The 21851-nt window shown below is 44.3% G+C and overlaps 1 protein-coding gene across 5 annotated transcripts in view; it reads left to right on the forward strand.

Moving 5' to 3' along the window:
* The window catches only part of RPS6KA2 (ribosomal protein S6 kinase A2), a 482219-nt gene that overhangs the window by 245927 nt on the left and 214441 nt on the right, over positions 1–21851 (forward strand). For 2 of the 5 annotated variants that reach the window (XM_037817715.1, XM_037817712.1), the window contains exon 1: positions 4256–4579. The exons of the other annotated variants lie outside the window; for them this stretch is intronic. In XM_037817715.1, coding sequence (XP_037673643.1) covers positions 4418–4579 — 162 coding nt within the window. In that variant the 5' untranslated portion in view covers positions 4256–4417. Of the gene's footprint in view, positions 1–4255; positions 4580–21851 lie in introns of those variants that run through there. 5 annotated transcript variants of the gene reach the window in all.

Here is a 21851-nt window from a genome sequence, read left to right on the forward strand (position 1 = left end):
CAACTTGACCCACTATGTGCTTTTGCCTGAGGCCCAGGCCCTTTCCTGAGAGCTCAAAACCCCTTGCCGAGGCTTCATTGCTCAAAACAAATCCAAACCTCCTGATCTCCCCATCACAATTCATCCCTTTGATACCGCATGGCCTCTATTCCCTCTTCCTGAGGAACATCTAGCTTTACCTTCAAGAAGCTCATAAAATTGCTCTCTAGAAAACTCTTATTGAGGAAAGTGATGAGCATTTCAAGGTGTTCAGGGTACAGAGGTGACTGGTGAACTGGCCTATCCTCCTCCAGTTCCCACTTCCAAAGCAAAAGGCCTCCTCTCTCGGGGACTTACACAAGGGGAAACCTGATCAGACCATTTTTAGTATAGCTGAGGGAAGGAGTTTCCAAGTACACAATGAAACTCTTGTGAAGCTACTTCCTCTTGTGTCAGTTGGGCAACGTGGCTCTGGAGCACAGGGGTCCCTCCCTCACCAGAGAAACTTCCACTTGTGGGCCAATTACAAGTCCTGACAGTTGACATCTGGCCGATTCAGCCACCACGGGCCTGGCGACAATGCAAAGCTTTGACCCTAATTGAGATAGAATTTTTTTTTTCCATTTAAGCCATACAAAACTTGGCTTGAGGTACAATTGAGCATTTTACTGGGAATATGGGAATAAACAGAGGTTTAAAACGCTTCAAAATTTCAATAGCAAGACACGAATCATTTGGACAGGGAAGACATTTGGTGGAATTTGACTAATTAGAAGTCAGTCCTCACTCTTGGGCCATCCCCAAATAATACTGAGCTCTTGTCAGGTACAGTGAGAGCTGGAAGTCTTTGCAAAACATGAGAAAGACGCAGGCCTTGCCCACACGCCCAAAATCTTGCAGGTGTCGAGATAGATGGGGTGACACCATGGCCAGCCTCCTTGGCTTTGTCCCTGTGCTTCCCCAGTCTGGCTTTTCTGCCTCCTGGATGTCTACTTATCCCCAGGGGTTCAGATCAAGGGTTCTCTCCCCTTGACATGCATCTCTGGTCTTTCACACCACATATAACACTGCCTTGTTCCTTCTGTTTACTAACCTTCCTTTTGTGCACCTGTGAATGCCATGAGGTCACGGCCATGTCACAGTCACCTGTCTCTGTGCCTCACAGAGCTCAACTTTTGTTAAACTCAGTCGGATGCACTGCAGCCGATCTGGTGCTCTCTCTGATCAATTTTAAAAGACCTATAGGCAGTCATGGAATTCAGTCCCAAACTTTCTTTGCTTAAGTGAGAGGAAACTTAAGATAAGCAGATGCCCACAGAGTTCTTCATCTTCTCTTCAATCACCTCCTCATTGCATCACCTGTGCCTGAGCCTTTGTTACGTCTCCATTTTCTTTTCTGGTGTTCTAGTTTGCTAATGCTGCCGGAATGCAAAACACCAGAGATGGATTGGCTTTTATAAAAGGGGGTTTATTTGGTTACACAGTTACAGTCTTAAGGCCATAAAGTGTCCAAGGTAACACATCAGCAATTGGGTACCTTCACTGGAGGATGGCCAATGGTGTCTGGAAAACCTCTGTTAGCTGGGAAGGCACATTTCTGGCATCTGCTCCAAAGTTCTGGTTTCAAAATGGCTTTCTGCCAGGACGTTCCTTTCTAGGCTGCAGTTCCTCAAAAATGTCACTTAGTTGCACTTGGGATATTTGTCCTCTCTCAGCTTCTCCAGAGTAAGAGTGTGCTTTCAACGGCTGTCTTCAGACTGTCTCTCATCTGTAGCTCCTGTGCTTTCTTCAAAGTGTCCCTCTTGGCTGTAGCTCCTCTTCAAAATGTCAACCACAGCTGCACTGAGTTCCCTCTGCCCGTCAGCTCATTTGTATGGCTCCACTGATCAAAGCCCACCCTGAATGGGTGGGGCCATGAGTCCATGGAAATATCTTATCAGAGATATCACCTATAGTTGGGTGGGGCACATTTCCATGCAAATCTAATCAGCACCAAAACATCTGCCCCATAAGACTGCATTAAAGAATATGGCTTTTTCTGGAGGACATAATACATTCAAACCAGCACATCTGGTATTTGGTAAAAATCATTTTGAACCAAGTTAAAGTAGGCCTTGGTGATCCGGAGAATTTTATTATACAAGTACAGTGGGATTAAATGATGGCTAAAGCTTTTGGTCTAGCTGTGTTTTACCAGGCAATTCCTTTTCTTGAATTAAATTCTGTAGTTGAAATATGGAAACCCTTATTTTCTTCTTCTTTTTCTTCTTTTTGCATTTGAGATTTCCAAATTCAATACAGTGGTTTTATTGGGGGAATCATGAATGTTCCATGTGATGTTTCCTTTTTAATTCTGTTATACCAGGTTGAAGTGTTTTTCTTGGTAAGATACAAGCTTTGATTGAGGCCTGCCTCGAGACTTTTGTTGTGAGCCAGTATGCCCCAGACTGTACTTCTGCCTCTGACCAGTTGTACCAGCTCCTCCACGGTACAAACTGGTTGAGTTCTCCCCTCCTTCACCCCCAGGAGCCCGGAACCAGCCAGATGTCTGCTCTTTGTGCCTCAGCAGCCACATTGTGTTTCCATGTCCTGTCTTTGTGTTTGCATAGACAAGATGCCTGAGTGGTGCCCAGAGGGACACAGAAAAGATAAGAAGCTGGCTCTGCTGAGAGCACAGATAATTGACTTCTAGTAGAACCTTAAATGAATCCGGAAACCGGTTCGGATAGGAATTCAACTGGCACACTTTGTCTTGAGAAGCAGCAAAAAGGAATGTTTGGTTTCCCCACAGGGCTCTGCACTTCTGGTGGTTTTGTAGAAAAATATCAGTGATAGCTCTTTTAACATAACATATGAAAAATGAATTGCACTTTTTAATTTACAAAGCACCGTCTTGTTTAAGCCTCATTGAAACCTAATAAGTGAGGTGTGGCAGGTATTATTCAGATCCCCATCTTAGCAATGAGCAATGGGACCCCAAAATGTGCAGGTGTGCCCACGTTCACCAACAAGGAAGTGGCAGCCCCCATGTTCTGCTCCTGCTTTCCACGGCAGAGCCCCGCAGCCTCCACTAAAAACCCAGAGAATATATCTGACCTCACGTGACGACCTGGATACAATGTGAACATACATGTCCTATTTGGGGGGTTCAGCGGACTTTACCCATTTTGGCATAAATGGTCTGATACGGCATTTAATTCAGTCAAAGGGGATAAAACCACCCGCAGGGTGGTGCCATCTGCACCAGTCCCTCCACACTGCATAAATGCTTCTGGTCTTTTCAGGTGGCAGTGGTAAACTAGCGTTGGTTAACTAGTTTTCCTCATCTTTATACATAAAGTCGATGTGTGGATTTTGCCCAGGGTTAAGCAGGGCCAGCTGCCCGGAGACTCGAGAGCAAGAGCATTTCTAGAAAGAAAGAAAAGACAGAGGATTTCCCTTTAAGACGAATGTTCTGCAGCACTGCAGCCAGCAGCCGGCCCAGGAGCCCTCCCGGGGTCACCCTGTCTGGAGCTTCTCCGTCCAGGCCCTGGGGAGTCTGTTTGGATAACTTTCTCGATATGGGGTCGAAGGTCACAAAGAAAGGATGTGTCTTTGTTCTTGATCGCCTCCAAGCGAGCTGTCCCCGTGCAAGCTGCCCGCGTCCCCCTGTCCCTGGGGGTCAGTTTGCATCGCCAGCGTGCAACCCCAGCTCTGAAGGCGTTTCCCAGAGGTGGGCGCAGGGACAGCCTCGGCCTCCCTCCGCCTCCCGAGAGATGGAGCGCGGACCCCAGTGGGCTCCCACTGCGCCACTCCGATGTTTTCTATTTTCTAACGTGGTTTGCTAATGAACAATCAAAGTTTTGCTCAACACAGAAAAACAAGATTCTGAAGTGTGTAGGTTTTAAGAGGAGCCAAAAAAAAGAAGGAAAGAAAGCTAGAAAAAAAGAAGGCATCCCAAGCTAGGAAAAATTATAAAAACGGCAGTGCTCAGCCTGGAGAAGCAAAACCAGGGACCAAACAGGCTCGCGCGCTCGGAGGCCGCCCTGCCCAGTAGTGGGAGCTGTCAGCCGGGGCTCATTATGCATGCGGAGGCTGAGGGCGCTGATTGGCTGGAGCGGGGCCGGGCGGGGCCGCAGTGGAAGGGCGGGGCGGGGCGTCTCGGGCTGCGGGCGCCGATTGGTTGGCGTGATGCGAGGCGGGGACGGGGGCGGAGTTAGGGGCGTGGTCTGGGGCGACGGGCGCTGATTGGCTCCGGCGGGGCGGGGCGGGGCGCCTTGGCCCGCGGGCGCAGTGTGCCCCGCGGGAGGACTGGAGGCCGCGCGCTGGGGGCCGGGGCTGCGCTGGCCGGAGGGCCCGCCCTGCGTTCTCCCGGCCCGCGCCGCGGCCTGCATGGGCTCCAGCCCGCGCTCCCCGGCCGTGCGCGCTCGCCCGCGGACCCGACCGGCGGGCGCCCGGGATGCCCGAGCTCCCGGCCCCGGCCCCGCGGCTCCTCCTGGCCCTGCGCGGGGGCCGGCGGGCGATGGACGCGGGCATGAAGAAGTTCACGGTGCGCCGGTTCTTCTCGGTCTATCTCCGCAAGAAGTCCCGCGGCAAGAGCTCAAGCCTGAGCGGACTCGAGGTAAAGATCGCGGCCCGCGCAGGTGTCCCGGCGTTCAGGTGTCCAGGTGCGCAGGTGTGCAGGTGTCCCGGCGTTCAGGTGTCCAGGTGCCCGGGTGCGCAGGTGTGCAGGTGTCCCGGCGTTCAGGTGTCCGGGTATCCAGGTGTTCCCGGCGCCAGGGAGGTCCACGGAGCAGCCAAGTGGTGGGCGCACGGGGACCCAGGTCGGGGGGCTCCGGGAGCTGTTTGCGCGCTTGTCCCGTGGCCGAAAACCGAGCAGACACTGGCCAAACGGTGTTGCGGTGACTTGGTCACGGTGCCCTGGTCCTGGGTCCCAGCAGGCACTGAACGCCGCGCCCAGGAACTTGGGACCTATCTTGGGACAAGCCCACACCGCGAAGGTGGGGGGTACGGGGTGGGGGGTGCGCCCGGATCTGCCCGCGGCCGCCCCACCTGGCCGGAGCAGGTGGGCTCACCTGCGTCTGGCGTCGGGGCGCTCCGAGGGGTCACCGCAGGGCCCCAGGTTCCGCGCGGCGTAGCGCGATCAGGCTTATTTCAGCGGGCAGCATCTTGCAGTGTGGACCGTTAGTGTGTTTCATCCATTGCAGAGGTCCCTGCAACACCACAAAGCACAACAAAAGCAGCGGCCCGGGCGGCTCGGCCAGTCTGCAGAGATGCTCAGTAGTGACCCTCCGGATGCAGGAGTCCCTGCCTGCAAGCTTGAGGGTTGTTAGAGATTTTGTGCCCCAAATCCAGAAGACCCTGAAACCTGTGTCCTTTCCTCGGGTCCCTCCTCTTGTTGTCCAGGTTTCCAAAGTCATCTTGTGGACAGATCTTTCACCGTGTTTCTGTTTCATCGACCACATCTTCTTCTTTTCATCTCAGTGTCCAGATTGCATTGAGTCTGTAGATGACAAAATGGGGAAACGTGTTTAAGTAAACAAAGAGACATTGTGATGGAGGGAGCCATGACAAGAGAACCTCGGGATTTCTGTTGACATTGTCCTGGCCTTCCCCACGTGTCATGTTGGGGGAGAGAGGGGTGGGTTTGCTTGTTTGCAATGAAGTCAGATCAGTTGGAGCAATGCCACAGTTTTCCTCTTGGCTTTCTTTGTCCCTGCTGCCAGGATAGTAGAACCCGGCGTGGGTTCTGTGACAATTGAGAGATCTTTAAGCAAAGCTCAGAAATAGATATAAAGCAGCAGGGAATTACTTGTTTAAAAGTTTCTGTTATGGCATGGCTAAATCAGAATTTAAAGCACCAGACAGGATTTCTGTGGCAGTTTTCTGAGGGAAAAATGTGCTTTGCACACACACACATACACGCACCGTGGTGGAGGGCTTGCTTTCAACCTAACACTGACTGAAATTAAGCACAGTCTGATTAAGATACATTAATATCCCTGTGATATTAAGAGCAGAAGCTCAGCATAGTGTTTCTCTTTTCACCAAGTAAAATTTTTGTTTCCTATTTCATCACAATGCCATTACTTATACAGCTCCTTGTCTGCTTCCATTTGTTGTCCTTTCCAAAGAGAGGCACATGTGTGAGCAGGCTCCAAGCATTGTTCAGGAAGACGAGCACTAGAAGTTAAAGGGTGGACCCATCAGAGTTCAGGAATTCTATCACAATCATCTCTAGAGTTATGGTTTGGTTGGAGAACTGGGTTTGTGGAAATGCCTCAAAAAAAAAAAAAAAAAAAAAAAGCCTACAATGGGGAAACAACACATGGGGGGCATAGAAATGAGGTTTCTTTGAACTGAAAATAAAATTTCTAAAAAATATGAATAAGTCAACCATTGAATATGTCTTCACATCAGAAAAGAAGGTCAAACTGGAAGGGAAAAAGGTAGTCTATCAGCAGGTAATCAGTTAGCGCTTAATGTGTGCCAGACGCTAGTAGTACTAATGAAGAAGTTCATTACTGATACAATGCTTTATTCTTTAGAAATGCATCCACCAAGTTGCTGTCCTTTCACACCTGTGAGAATCCAGGTGGGCATGTTTTCCTAGCTTCATCCTGTTGTGGGGAAAGAAAACCCTGAGAAATTGAAAGTCTTGCTGGAGGTTTGCCTGCTAATTCATTCTAGTGATGTTTATTGAGAACCTTCTATGTGCCCAGTCCTTTTCTGCTCTGCAGATCCCGAAAATATGTAAGATGTAGAAGTCCTGACGTCGTGGAGCTTCCGTTTTAGACAGGGGGATCTAACGTGGCACTTCTTGTGCTTCAGCCCACTTAGTCCCATATTCCTACCCAGCTGCCTCTGTGTATTTTTCTGGAGAATCCAGCCTGTTCATTCATATATTCACAGCCAATTCTAGGCCAAGAAACACTAATCGAAATAGTGTAAAACTTAGCGCAGAGCATTTGTCAGTAGTTTGTGGTCCAGAAATAGGACATGTGAAGTAACTTATGCAGATGCATATGTATGTTTTTCAAATCATTCAGTGTCTACTGATGCTGTCTGAAGCCAAGATTTCCCTGACGGGACAATCGAGTTGCTCCTTTTGGAGTTCCCTCCATCTGGCTGGGATAGTGATGAGCCTCTAGGAGCGTATCAGAAATGTCTGCCCCGTGAGTCCACTGCAGTTATCCATGAATGCATTACTAACCAGATCCCTGAGACATGGCCACAGCAGCTAAGGCAGCTTTTAGGGCAACACATGCCAGGACGAATCTGCCCCTTCCCCGCCTTGTGGATGTGCTAATCCCACAGCCTGCTTAAGTGCCCTGGAAGCTTGGGGGTGGGGGTGGGGTGGGGTTGGTGGTAGGAAGGTTTTGGGTTCTGCAAAGAGATTCAAGTCTATTAGATGATAATTGTTTGTCTTTTTGAACTATTCCCTCCAGGAGGGATTCACAAGTTTTAAAGTAATTAAAAAATGTGTTATTTACTCAGGGTAAGATATCAACCAATTTGCTAAAGTTCTCACTGTGCATAGTCATTTCCTTTAGAGAAAGTCGTTTAGTTTGGAACTACCAAAGCCAAAGGGTCCTCTTTAATTACCTTATCATTTGGCCATTTCACCTGTTATTGGCATTTCCACCAAAAGATAATTGGGGATAAACAATGATGATGAAGTGCAAGCTCTTTAATGGGCTATTGGTAATGGTGAACTGTTGAGTAGAAGAATTTCGTTTATTTATTGGTTTAATTGTTCATACACTCAATTTTCTTTTTTTGAATGCATACTTTGTGCATTGTGCTGAGCATTTAGGATTTGAAGACACTATCCCTGCCCTGAGGGAGCTTACCATCTTGTGAGAGAGGCAAACAAGGAAATAGTTGCTTGCTAAATAGTATGTAAGTCCTATGAAATTATTGGCATCATTAGATTTAAATGGTCTAATTATATCAATTTTCTATTTCTTTTGATTTCCCATGGTCACAGATAATCAAAAGTTATCTAGGTGCACTTATAAATATATTTTAATTGCTTACCCATTTTAAAGGGAAATATGGTATCCTAATAAATTAAATATTAAAGGACTATTAGCAAATATCATGAGCCACATTGGCTCCAGACATGGGGGAAAAATCTTGGAAAGTTAAATATTAAGGCTTATTCTGGTTACTTGATAGGTAATCTCTTCTTCCAGATCTTGAGTGACTTCTAGGAAAACCATTTCTAATTAAAATAATTTTTGGATACTATCAATAAATGCACCTGAAAATTCATAATAATCTTTATTTTATTGGGCTCTCTGACAACCAAAAAATATATCTAAGATAAGGTTACAAGAAATAATCCATATTAGTACATACATATTTTTGCTTATCTTTTTGCTTATTTATGTTTTATTCTATTTTAAAGACACTAAACTTGATTCCTCATTCTTAGTCTGTGTTTCTGTGATATGCCTTATCTCTGTAAGTTCATTACATACTTTCTCTCCTTATGTCCTGGAAAACTCCCCCAAAGTATTGTTGCTTATTCAAAAATGTGAGAAAAGACAACCCAAATTACTGAGGTTTTACCTCTTTTTCTCTTTCTTCATCTCCATTATATAACCCCATTTACTGACTGCTGTCTACCACACGCTCAATAACGCACAGGTATTTCAGTATATTTTTTGTGCATTTCTAAGTAGGAGGATGTAATTAAGCCACACTAAATAAAAAAAATGGAATATCTGCCCACATCATCTGACTTACTCAGGATTGCCCTCTGTTTCTCATCTGCTGGGTGGATATTTTCTCAGATGTGGAAAATCAATAAATGGGTAGGAGGTAGATGAACTTTCTGAGAGAGGAGAGAGACTTTGGAGCTTTGGCAAAAAGATGAAGGAGATATCCATGTAACTTACTCATTATATATAGGATGCTACCATCCAGAAAAATGCTTACTGTATCTGCAGTGAAATTGAGGGTAAGACTTTGTTTTAGATGAAGTCTAGTAGGCAACTGGTAGTTTAGCTGGAGATACTCTACAGCTTTTGCTCCCAGGCTTTGTGCAATGACTGTTAAACCCACAAAGCTAGTCTAACGCTAGAAGGCTTTTTAAAAGAATGCTGCGATTTTATTTCTGATTACACTGGGTTATTTTTTTTGTTATAATTTTTTCCCAGCATTATACACTCGTTGATATATTTTCACTGGTAAAGGCTATTAAGTTAAACTCAAATAAGTAGAAATTATCAACACATAGCCTGTTCAGCTACAGTGTGATTTAATCAAGCAAATGGATCAGACACAAATATATTCAGTATAAAATACCATTAATTGTATCTGATTTGCAGCTGTGTAAGAAGCCGTTCATGCTGGCTGGTTAGCTAAGGAGATAGAATTATGGTGCAGCTGTAATTAAACATAAGGAACCTACACACTGGGGTACGTGGGATAAATGTGCAGTAAGCACATACCTCTGATTTATTGCTAAGCAGGCAGGAACCAGTGTTTTCAATCACCCCTGCTGTTGCGTGTGTTGTTAGGTGGTACTTGGTGTAAGTTCCTTGAGCTCCGTTGAACGGTGTCCCAGGACAGAACACCATCTGATCAGAGAGCCACGCTTGATACCAGGGCAGACAGCCAGTACCAGGGTGTCAGGCTCTCTGCATGAGCTTCGGCTTTCAGAGCTCCCCAGGATCTGCAGGCCGCCCTCACCCCAAGGTTCTGCACCCATGATGGCGGGCAACATCCCTGTCTCTCTCAGCTTGTCCCAAGCTCTGTCCTCACGTGGCCAGGCTCTGTGCCACTACATTTGCCTGGACCCTACCTCTCCTGTGCCACCCCACGTTCCCCTCATTTTCCTGCTGTTGGCCTCGCCCCTTGAGCTCCCATCTTCCCAGCTACAAAACAGATTATCCTCAAGTTATGAGCTGTTTGCAAAGTGAAGTGTGCTTTGTCAGGGAAGAGTTTGCAATTTGCCATTCTATGGTGTAGTACAAAGCAGACTTTGGTTAGACCATATGTATAAAGAATTTTTGCACTGCATTGCAGGAAAGGATAAAGGTTTTCCTCTCCTGCCATCCCTCTCTCCTTCTCCCCTTTTGAGTGTGAATCTGTTTCAAATTAGCATTATCGCCATAAAGCTAGCTTTCTCCTAGGTTACGGCTATGCTAATGTGACTGAGAATGATGGTTTAATCTATGTAGCTGTCATCTTAAGCATAATTCACGGAAATAGCAGCGCAAAGGCTTGTAAAACAGAAGAGAGAGTTTAGGTTATTTCTAAGATCGGCCTTGTGTGTTCTGGGCCTGGTGGAATGGCTGTGCCTGGGAGTGTTGGGAGAGAGGGTGAAGAGTTGCTAGAAATTCTCTGACTTCTCAGAGAAAAGAATTTTTTTTTTGTTTTTTTTTTCCTTTTGGCTGTTCTGTCTTCTATATGAAATTAGGAGGATTCAAATAGATCAATCGGAGAATGAGTATTTAGGCTTTGGGCCAGCATTTTTCCCTTTGTTGCCAAAGAAAAGAAAGGCTTGAATGCGATTGACAAGCTAAGAAAAATACGCTTCACACCCGTGGAATGATTTGTATGCAGTTATTTTCACAATCTCTGGATTGTCAGATGGGCATTAGCCAGAAGGCAAGTCTGGAACCTGCTTTGCAAAATGTCGTCTCTGTGCAATCAAATTATGACTTTATACTCTTTTCAGTAAAATATCCCAGGCACACCCTCCTGCCCCCCAAGGCCCAAGTCCTTACACCTTTTATTTGTTTAACAAAAGCCAAATTTGCTAAACTGTACAGTTGGGAAGGGGAAAGAGATTTTTCCCAGAAAGACTTTATTTTAGAATACTTATGGTGAAAATGCTCTAGTGACTACTTAAGAAGTGTTCACACAGGTTTCAATATTAGCACTTTTGGCCCAGGGTAATTGCAAGCGTTCTAGAACTAATGTCAGATATGGTGTTAACTTCCATCTGTAATTTGAAATTCAAACTATAATGTGGATAATCTCTTTCTAAGCATAAAAAAAATGAGAAGCTTCTTATTCTGCAATGGAGGTAAAACACAAGGGAAAGTAAGCTCTTCAAAAGATGCACTGGAGATGCCATTGAATGGGAGAAGAAATGGAGATGACCAAATGGTGGCAAGGCTTGGAGAAGCCAGGCAGAGCTCCGCAGGCTCTATGTAAGCTGATAAGACTTCTTGTCTTCACTCAGGCCCAGGGGCTGCCCATCCAAGGACAAAACACACAGGAAACTTGAGTTTTATGCCTACAAGGCATGTTTGCATAGCTAACACAAAACATTCTTGTCCCGTGACCTGCTAAAGCTACTCTATTAGTTTGGTTGACTTTGAAGATAAAGGAAAGAAAAATAGACGAACCAAACCCAAAAGGGCATTTATTTTTAGAACACCTCTGGCTTCCTGAATTCTGCTTAGTTTGTGATTACTTTAGGGAATGGGACAGATGGGATATAGAAATAAAAGTAGCAAAAGTAGCAATTATAGCTGACTGCTTTCATCCCAGGGAATCCCAGGAAACAGTATGAGGTTGGGTATTATTTTTATATTTCTAGATCTTCGCAAAAACAGAGGACCTGATTTTGATCTGTGACTTAATCAAGACTTTGTAGAATCCAACCCAACATAGAAGTGAATAAAAATTATCAACCCGATGGGATACGTTGGCGCTAATATACCAGGGGTTTGTGTACATGTTAAGTATACCCTTCAGTTACTGTAATTATTTAGACCCCTGTCTCAAAATCTTCACCAACACTTCTTACTTTTTTTCTTAGCAACAATGTATCATTGAGGTTCATAACACTAGAAGTCAAACAATTGATGTAGGAAAATGGGAGTGTTTTGTTAATGTGAACCAGCCATAGATTAGGACACCATCCATGCTGTGTCCGTGCTTATATTTAATAGGGGTGATGGACATTTGTCCAAATCACCATGGGAATTGTGGAGCAGTTCTTGTCCCCCATTCCAGCCCCTCTTCTGTCTGTTGAGACCATCTGTCACTCAGGGTCCACTTTCAGTCCACTCCCCCATCTGCTCAGCTCTCCTTCTCCCAGTCCCCCTCTTTGCATTGCTCCTGGGTTGTCCATGGCTTAGATTCAAGACCAACTCTTTCTTTTGAAGACTCTGGTCCCGGAGGACTTGAATTTGGAGCAGAATAATCTATGGGAACTGGGAAGGAGAAGCATGAATGGTGTACAACCAAGGATACAGTGATCCCCCCACATCTGAATCCTCCCCTAGAGGGCTGATTGCTGTTCCAGTCACACCCCGTCTAAGAGGAGAGGCATGTGTTGGATGGAGGAGCGAGGTGGAAATTTCTTCTCTGTGACTTGGACTCCGTCACCTCATTTCTATAACATTCTGGATTTTCAAAATTGTTCCCCAAAGAGCATATCCTCTTTGATTTAGAAATGTCTCATTAAAACAAGAGCTGCCCACTGGGTTGGGCTGCACGTGTTTGTGGAGGAGCAGACTTGTCCTCCACGATGTGGTCATCAAACTGTGTACCCCTGACCCCTTTCGGAGACCTCGTTATTTCTTCGCCATCTGTGAATTTATCTAAAACCTTATTGAACTGATCTGCGATCTGTGTGTGATCTGTGGAAGGAGCTGGGAGCCCAGTGCCTTGATTGCTGTGTATCCAGGGCCAACCGTGAGCCTCAGTCAGAATCCCTTCCTTTCTGGGACTGGCACGGACGTCCTCTTCACGGTTAGCGCCTTCTGCACCCATCTGCGGGAAGGCCCGTGAGGTCTTTTGGGAAATGTTACCCCATGTATTAACCATTTCCTCCATATTCACTATGTGCCCGGCATTCTCTAAGGAACTTGGGTTTAGATGATTAAATGTAGGAAAAAATGCATGTGATCTAAAATTAATCGGGGGTGGGTGGGCATAAATTAAAACCACCCTCTATCTTAGTTATATGTGAAATAACTAAGAAACCAAGAGAAAACAGCATGTCACTGTGAGCTAGCACTGGCTTTGAGCAGTTTACAAACTGTAAGGCGTTCAAACGTTTTCCATAGATATAATGTAGATTCATAAGATAGCTGGTACAGTATCATCTTGCCCTAAAACTTGTGAAAAAAAACACTTTTTATCTTTTTTAAATTTTAAAAGCAATAAATTATCTTAAAAGTTGAGACGGTATCAATACAAAAAAAATCAGAGACTTCAAACTGTTCTAATGCTAGTATTTTTTTAAAAATGAAAAACAGTAAAAATGAAGGATTTTTTTTTCCATAGCCAGTGCTTACAAAAAAATACATTTAATTACAGGAAGCAAAAGACTTTTGTGACATCTCTGAAGACAATCTAATCAAATTTAAAGGTTTTCAGGACTCCTCACACTGATTTTTTTGTGTGATAAATAATGTCACTTCAAAACTTATACCTTTCCTCAACACTGGCCCTTCTGCCTTTGAGCAAAACCAGAGATTGATTTTTGGCTCTCAGGTGGAATGCAGTGCACGTCACTTTCTCTCAGGAGGAACTCAGGTTCCCTCAATTTCAACAGCAGACACTCTCTCGTCCCATCAGAGCTTCTTTCTGCACGTTTTAGTCGTGCTCCTCTGGGTTCAGCTCTTTCTCACTCTGTCCTGTGAGCCTCTCTCCTTTCAGGCCTGGTGCATCTTCGGTTGGGGACTTTGGCTTCTACCTGGGCTGGGTTACAGCTTGCTTCCCTGCCAGGGGCCTGGGCCTTGCAGCAGCTCAGGTCACTTGTGAGCCCTGGATCTGTGATGAAAGGCCCAGCCTGGACCCTTTGGGCCACCCAACTGCTCCACCCAGCAGGCCTGGTTCCTGAGGGCTGGCTGGGTCACTTGGGGCCTGCACCCTAGGCCAAGGCAGAGGTGGTGGGAGAGAAGGGTGGGCTAGTACCTGAGGGCCCCGGTGACCGTTAGCCGGCACATCCTGAAGGCTCAGGTAGCGAGTTGTTCCTCTTTGTATCTCTAGCACCTCCCAGCCAGAAGTTACCTGGTGAATGTGGGCATTGTCCAAAATTGCACCAGGCACACAGAGGAAGGTGAGCTGCTGGACAAGAGGTGCTTTGAATGAGACGACCCTTGTCAGGAAATAGTAGCAATTTCCTGCTGATCAGTCTTTATTGTTGAAGAATTATCTCACCTGTTTGCTCCATCTATCCCACCAAAGGAGATAAGGTTATTGTGCCTATACTACAAGGCGGGGTATGGGCTTTGGGATCAGATACCCTTCTTTTGAGTCTCTGTTTAGCCATTTATTAATTGTGTGACTTTGGAAGGCTGCCAGAGAAACCTCCCGAAGGTTGATTCCGCATCCGTAAAATTAGTATAAGGCCTGCCTGATGGCATTTCATCAAAGAATCCATGAAATGGCCCCTCTAAAGGGCCTAATGGCACTTAGTAGGTGGCAACATAGAAATTGTTAGGAAGGTTATCATCTGTCTTCTAGCTCTTTGCCATTGTCCTCTGGTGCAGTGCGCGCTCATCCTCATGCCCCATGTGCAGTGGAAAATACCCAGAGCAGTTGGGAGACGCGTAACTGAGGCTCCGTACGGGAACCAGCCAGTGTCATGTTGCTTGGCCATGGAAAGGAGTTGCTGTTTAAGCTTAATTACATTAAATGAAAATTGCTACATCGAGGGTTCTGTAGATATGTGTGTGTGTATCCAGGAACATTTCTTTCTCCTAGCCGGGTGGACCCTTTCTACTTGTCTGCCAAGTAAGAGTCTTGTGCTTTGGTCCAGAAGCCAACTGTACCATAGATATTGGTTTTATCTTCATTGATTTCTGAATTCCAGAGTCTGCACCACAGAGATAGCACCTCTAACGTCGTACCTTCTTCTCTGAATGCTCACAACTTCTCATAGTACCCTTTAGTGCTGGAATCAGGGATCGGCCAGGGAAGGACGCAGTGAGGGAAAAGAAAAGAGAGAGGTCAGGAGGGCCTTAATATCTAATTCTAGAGAGGGAGATATGGGGACGGGGCGTGGAGCCCCAATACATCTCCATAATCCCTACCTTTCAGATTCGGTGTTTTCCATTATTACGTGGTTCAAACAGAGGTAGCACTTTTATTTGTGCAAACCATTTATACTTACATCATATTTTAGACAGGAGAGGCATGTCTTCTCTAATTCAAGATGGTTGGCAGCACTGTCCTACATGACCCGAAATCTTATCCATACCTTCATTCAGTACTGCTTGTAGTTAAAAAGAAAAAAAGTATCGTATCTGTGTCATCAAAAATTGTAAAATGCTTTTCTTACCTTTCCTTTGTCCCAAATTCCCTTCCTCCTCATCTTCCTTTTTGCTTTAGCAATCTCTGGCCTATAGACGGTGCACAGTGAGTAAACAGTGCCACATAAAGCAAGGCTGTCGGTGTGAAAACACGATGTGCTTTGTAATTTGTGGTAGAAAGGTCCTTCGGTTCGGTATGCTGTGAAATATGCATGCTTGTTATTCCAGGCAGATGAGTCAGCCAAGAGGAACATTAATTTATTAGAACTGAAGTTCTGAAAAAAAGGTGCTAATAAACAATACCAGTGTGTTCTGCTGGGATTTCAGTGGCAGAAAATAAAGATAGACTAACAATAGCTGGGCCTGGGCTACAGGGTTTAATCTAGTTGTGGGGCTGCCTCCCGAGCTCCATGGTCAACCCTGCACCCATGCCCCTAGAAGATCAAAGGTCCAAATTGTGGTGTCTGTAGGAAGAACTTGGGTGGTTTGGGCTGGTGGTATCCTTGTTGGGTCCATCTGGTTTCAAGGAAGATCCCAGTTGGTGGAAAAGGCAGTTGGCAAGAATGAGGACTGAGATGTGGCCAAGGCCACAAAGCTGGGGTTTAGGGTTGACCTCTAGTGTCAATGTGTGATTGAGACTTGATCAGGAAATCAAGTCACTACTGTGTCCAACAGGTGCAAGCAAGCACTGGGGCTCGAGGTAATCAAAATAGCTCCAGACCCTGTCATTAGACTTCTGTGTGACATGTCAGGAGTCTTTCCTAGTGGACAGCTTTGAATTATCAGCTGCTTATAGAAGGGTCAGCTGTAGTAAATATTTGTTCAGTATAAATCTGTTGAACATAAGGGTGTATAAGACGGTGTTCTTATCCTCATGAAGTTTCCATTCTGGGGGATAAGAGAGAAAAAAGCCAAGTTTACATGTAAAAATGTAACAATTTCAAATAGCAATAAATGTTAGGAAGAAAAATAATACTGAGTCAGTGCAGGTCATCTCAGGTGGTTAGAGGAGAACATGTTTTCATGGACAGTCCAGGAGACTTGCTCTAAGGGGTGATATCAGCAGAGCTGAAGAAAATGCAGGAGCAAATCATGAGGAGACCATGGAAAAGAGATTTCAGAAGAAGAAACAGCAGTGGTGCGGGTCTGGAGTGGGGAACCAACTTTAGCCATTCAAGGAGCAGCTGGAAGTCAGGGAGGGTGGTGGAAAGAGAGAGAGAGAAAGCTGGGGGTGGGGTAGGGGCTCATGTTATTCTAAAGATATGGAAAGCCCTAAAAATTTCATACGAGGAAGTGATGCGATTGTATCTCCCTTTAAAAAGAACATTCTGGATGGCCTGTGAGGATTAGACCACAGGCTGACGCTTTAGATTCAGGAAGGTGAGGTAGAAAGCTCTTGTAGCTGCCATTTTGATGGAAGATCTGACCTTGCAGATGACTTAGACCTGGCTATAAATTGAGGATAACCTCTAAATCTTTGGCTTGAGCTACCAGACAAATGGTGGTGCCAGTTCTGAGGCTGCAAGGAAAGGACGGGGGTGTAGGTTTGAGAGATACATCAGGCGCTCTCCTTTCTACATGCGAATCTGAGATGCCTTCTAGACAGCCATTTGCTTTGCAAATTGAAGCAGTAGACAAAATTGTTTTTAAAAGGCTCCATGTTTCCAATTATACTGCAATCTGTTTATGACACTGAAGTCTTAATAAGTTTTCGCAACACTGCTTCTAGCTTCACACCAACCCTGCCAATGGGCAGCAGTATAATTCACTATAAATCATTACGTTCATTAAATACAACATCAGAAGCATCAGTAAAAAAAAAAAATGCAAATGCTATTTACAGGATTCCAGGCAGAGGCAGTCATATTTCAGGACTGGAATTATTCCTGATTATTAAATCACTAAACTTCCCATTTCACTTAGAAAATTCAGACACATGCTCTTCACCAAAGACTCAAAATATAAGGAGAGGTCTTGAAAAATTAACACAAATGGTTGACTTCATTTCCTTGGTGAAACTTTCTCCTTGAGGCCCGACAATACTGAGACCCATCATTATTTTTTACACAATCTTAAGGGGTGAAAAATGGAGGATGGGGAAGGAGGGGAGCAAGGAGAAAGACAAGGGAAGGGAAGAAGGAACAGTGAGTCAAATGGGAAGACTGCAGTAAGCAGAAAGCCAAAAGGAAGGAGGGACAGATGGGCACGATACTAAAAGAAGCATGCGTTAAAAAAAAGAAGGTGAGTGACTGATTTTGAGAAGATGTGGTCATGGCCACTTAGGGGAAAGTATCAAATGTGGGAAGAAATTAACCTCTACACAATAGAGCGATGCTACCCTAACTACTCATTTTTCTACGGAAGCGTACCCCTAGGCACCAGAATAAATGAAGTTTCTTGTATTGGCTCTAGGAAGTAGGTGTCTAACCTAAAGTAGACTGATACAACTTGACCCTGTTAGAGAAGAAAGGGAAAATGAACTTGGTGGAGATGGAAGTCAAGAGGGTATCCATCTCCAAAAGTCACCGTTTGCGGTTCCTTCAGCCTGATTTGTAGCTGGGTTGAAGGCTGGGATATAGTCAACGTGTCTGTAGGAGCAAAGATATTTTATAATTTTCCGTATGTAACCCAGTGGTGCTTTAAATCTTGCTCCTAAGGAATTGCTGCTGAATTCAGAATTTCACCAGTGCCCTGATCATAAGGGGGTAAGTCTGTCCGCAGACCACTGAGGTTCCAGAAGAAAGGAATCATAGTTTTATTTTATTTTATTTTTTCCTTTAATCACACCAAGCAGGCACAGTGGGACAGGAACATGTTTAGCCCAAACCTCCCCAACAGGGAAGTCTGTAGGACCCTGGCACTCTAGTAGAGGTTTCTGTTAGGACTTTCTGTGATTTGATCAATTTATTCCTTCTTGCTGCCTTGATCTATCACTAAACCTGGTGGGCTGGGCTCCTGTATCCAGGCACTGAAAGACTGAAAAACTGAAAAACTGGAGGAAAACAAAACAAAACAAAACAAAACCCAGGGCTTAGAAAGCAACAGGTGACAGAAATCATATGGTTAGTTCATGATCACTGTTTATTCTGTGTGATTAGGAAAATGGGATAGTTTGGAGAAAATCAATACTACCTTGTTTATAAGGATTAAAAAGAATGTTTTTGGTTTTGAATGATCTCATAGGGGATCCATATCTCAAGCTTTTTTCTGCATTTCAAATGGGGATATTCCTCAACTGAACTGTCATGGCCTCACTGGTAATAGTCAGATGAGTTTGTTTTTTTTCCCCCAGCTTATCTTTTTTTTTTTTAATTCAATTTCACTGAGATTGTTCACATACCATACAATCATCCAATGTGCACAGTCAGTTACCCACGGTACCATCATACAGCTGTGCATCCATTATTCCAGGAAAGAAATAAAAACAAAAAAGAAAACTCAAATCCTCCCATACCCCTAGCCCCTCTCCATTATTGATTCATGGTATTGGTATAGTACATCTGTTACTGTTGATGAAAGAACGTTAAAATACTACTAACTGTACTACATTTGCAATGGGTATATTTTTCCCTATATACCCCTCTATTATTAACTTCTAGTTATAGTGTCATACATTTGTTCTAGTTCATGAAAGAGATTTCTAATATTTGTACAGTTAATCACAGACATTGTTCACCACAAGATTCACTGTTTTGTACATTCCCATATTTAAACCTCCAACTTTCCTTCTGGTGACATACGTGACTCTAAGCTTCCCCTTTCCACCACATCCGCACACCATTCAGCACTGTTAGTTATTCTCACAATAACATGCTACCATCACCTCCATCCATTTCCAAACACTTAAGTTCAATAGTTGAACATTCTGCTCATAACAAGCAACTGCTCCCCATTCTTTAGCTTTGTTCTGTATCCTGGTAAGTTATATTTTGTGTCTATGAGTTTACATATTATAATTAGTTCATATCAGTAAGAACCTGCAATATTTGTGCTTTTGTGTCTGACTTATTTCACTCAATTAGTGCCCTCAAGGTTTCTTCATCATCCCGTTTTTTGCTTTTGTTTTTATTTTAAGACAGCTTTGTTCACTCCTTAGTAAACCATCTATGGTTCACTGTATAATCACGTATTTATACATTTACCGCCATCACCACTATCTATATAAGGACATTTCCATTTCTTCCACAAAGGAGGAGGAAGAGTCAAAGAAGGTAGAGAGTCAAAAGAAAAAGAAAAAAAAAAAAGATTAAAAAAAATGACAGCTTAAAAAGCAGCCAAAAGGAAAGATAGAATTAAACTAAAGTAGAATAAAAGAGTCAAACAACATCACCAGTGCCAAGAGTCCTTTACCCCTCCCTTATATCCCCTTCTTATAGGCATTTAGCTTTGGTATATTGCCTTTGTTACATTAAAGGAAGAATAGTACAAAGTTTCTGTTAACTATAGTCTCTAGTTTGCATTGATTGTATTTTTCCCCAATACCACCCCATTTTTAACACCTTGCAAGGTTGACATTCATTTGTTCTCCCTCAAGAAAAAACATATTTGTACATTGTATCACAATTGTTGAACACTCTAGGTTTCACTAAGTTATGCAGTCCCAGTCTTTATCTTTCCTCTTTCCTTCTGGTGTCTCACATGCTCCTAACCTTCCTCTTTCAACCATACTCACAGTCATCTTTGTTCAGTGTACTTACATGGTTGTGCTACCTTCACCCAAAATTGTGTTCCAAACCTTTCACTCCTGTCTTTTCCTATCTGTCTGTACTGCTCCCTTTAGTATTTGTTGTAGCACAGGTATCTTGTTCACAAACTCATTTTCTGTTCGTCGGAGAATATTTTCAACTCTCCCTCATATTTGAAGGAAAGTTTTGCTGGATATATGATACTTGGTTGGCAGTTTTTCTCTAAGTATCTTAAATATATCACCCCACTTCCTTCTTGCCTCCATAGTTTCTACTGAGAAATCTGCACATAGTCTTATCAAGCTTCCTTTGTATGTGATGGATCACTCTTCTCTTGCTGCTTTCAGACTCTCCCTTTTCTTTCATGTTTGATAATCTGGTTATTAAGTGTCTTGGCATAGTTCTCTTCAGATCTATTCTGTTAGGGGTATTTTGCACTTGGATCTGTAATTTTATGTCTTTCATAAGAGACGGGAAATTTCCATTGATTATTTCCTCTATTATTGCTTCTGCCCCTTTTCCCTTCTCTTCTCCTTCCGGGACATGCATGACACGTGCATTCATGTGCTTCATGTTGTCATTCATTTCCCTGAAATGTGGCTCATATTTTCCATTCTTTTCCCTAAATGTTCTTTTGTGTGTAGAATTTCAGGTGCCTTGTTCTCCAGTTCTTGAGGGTTTTCTTCTGCCTCTTGAGATCTGCTGTTGTATGTCTCCATTGTGTTTTTCATCTCTTGTGTTGTGCCTTTCATTTCCATAGATTCTGCCAGTAGTTTTTTCAAACTTTCAATTTCTGCCTTATGTTCACCAAGTGTTTTCTTTATATCCTTCATCTATTTTGCCATATCTTCCCTGAACTTGTTGATTTGGTTTTTGATTTGATTTAGTGTATCTCTTTGAAAATCTATAATTGAGTGTTTCATTAAAATGAAACAATATCTCCTCTGTATCTTAATTGAAGTGTAAGTTTGTTCGTTTGACTGGGCCATATCTTCACCCTTCCCAGTGTAGTTTGTAGTCTTCTGTTTTCTAGGCATCTGGCTTCCCTGGTTACCCCAATCAGATTTTCCCGGACCAGAGCTGGTTCAGGTCTCAGAATGGGGCTATATTCAGTTTCAAGTCTCCCTTCAGGTGTGTCTTAGAGATTGGCAGACTTTCCTGTGGGGTCTCTAGCCACTGTGCTTTTCCTAACCTGCCCAGCTAGGTGGCGATTGTCAGCCTGTCACTCACGACTGGTGTAAAGAGGTGTGGCCCCTTTAATTCTTAACTTAGGTTGTTTCTGTTTTGACTGTTTTCTCCCAGGCCCTGAGGTCTGAGTTCTGAAGGGAGGGCAGACACTAGAGCTGGGCCCTGCCTCCTTCCTCTTAAGGAAGATACACCCCTAAGAAGCTGTCTTCTGTATTTGAATACTGTCTTTGTCTCTCTGACTCTGTCATCTCTACCCTTGTCTCCGTCAGTGTGTTGTGAACTGAAAATGGCTGAGGCTTTCTCCACTGAGCCACTTGGGTTGAGAGAGGGGAAAAGGGAAAGAAAGCCCCCTTTCAGAGCAAGTCCACAGCCCCCCAGTTTCACCCACTGGTCAGATAGAGCACCTGGTCTTCTGGGCTCCCCCTCCCAGGTGTCTTCCAGCACTCTACAGTCAGTCTCGAAGAGTCTCCATATTTTTTCTTTTTTAAATTATTTTTTTCCTCTCCATCAGCCCTACCTCATCTCCACTGGGATCAACCTCAGGGTACTTTTCTGCTTGTTAGGGGTTTGTCTTTATTAGTAGTTTGTATTCAGCAGTCCACATTTATTAATTAAAACCCGAGTTGGAGCTAGGCTGAGCTGTATTCATTCACTCCGAGACTGCTGCTTTATGCCACAGCGAGGTCCTGCAGCTCAGCCTGCCATAGGGGGAGAGGGCTCCCAGCACGGTTCTGCAGTTTTTACTTACAGATTTTATGCTGCAATCTCAGCCTTTCCACCCAATCCA

Source organism: Choloepus didactylus, chromosome 24 (genome assembly GCF_015220235.1).
Source record: "Choloepus didactylus isolate mChoDid1 chromosome 24, mChoDid1.pri, whole genome shotgun sequence".
NCBI lineage: Eukaryota > Metazoa > Chordata > Mammalia > Pilosa > Megalonychidae > Choloepus > Choloepus didactylus.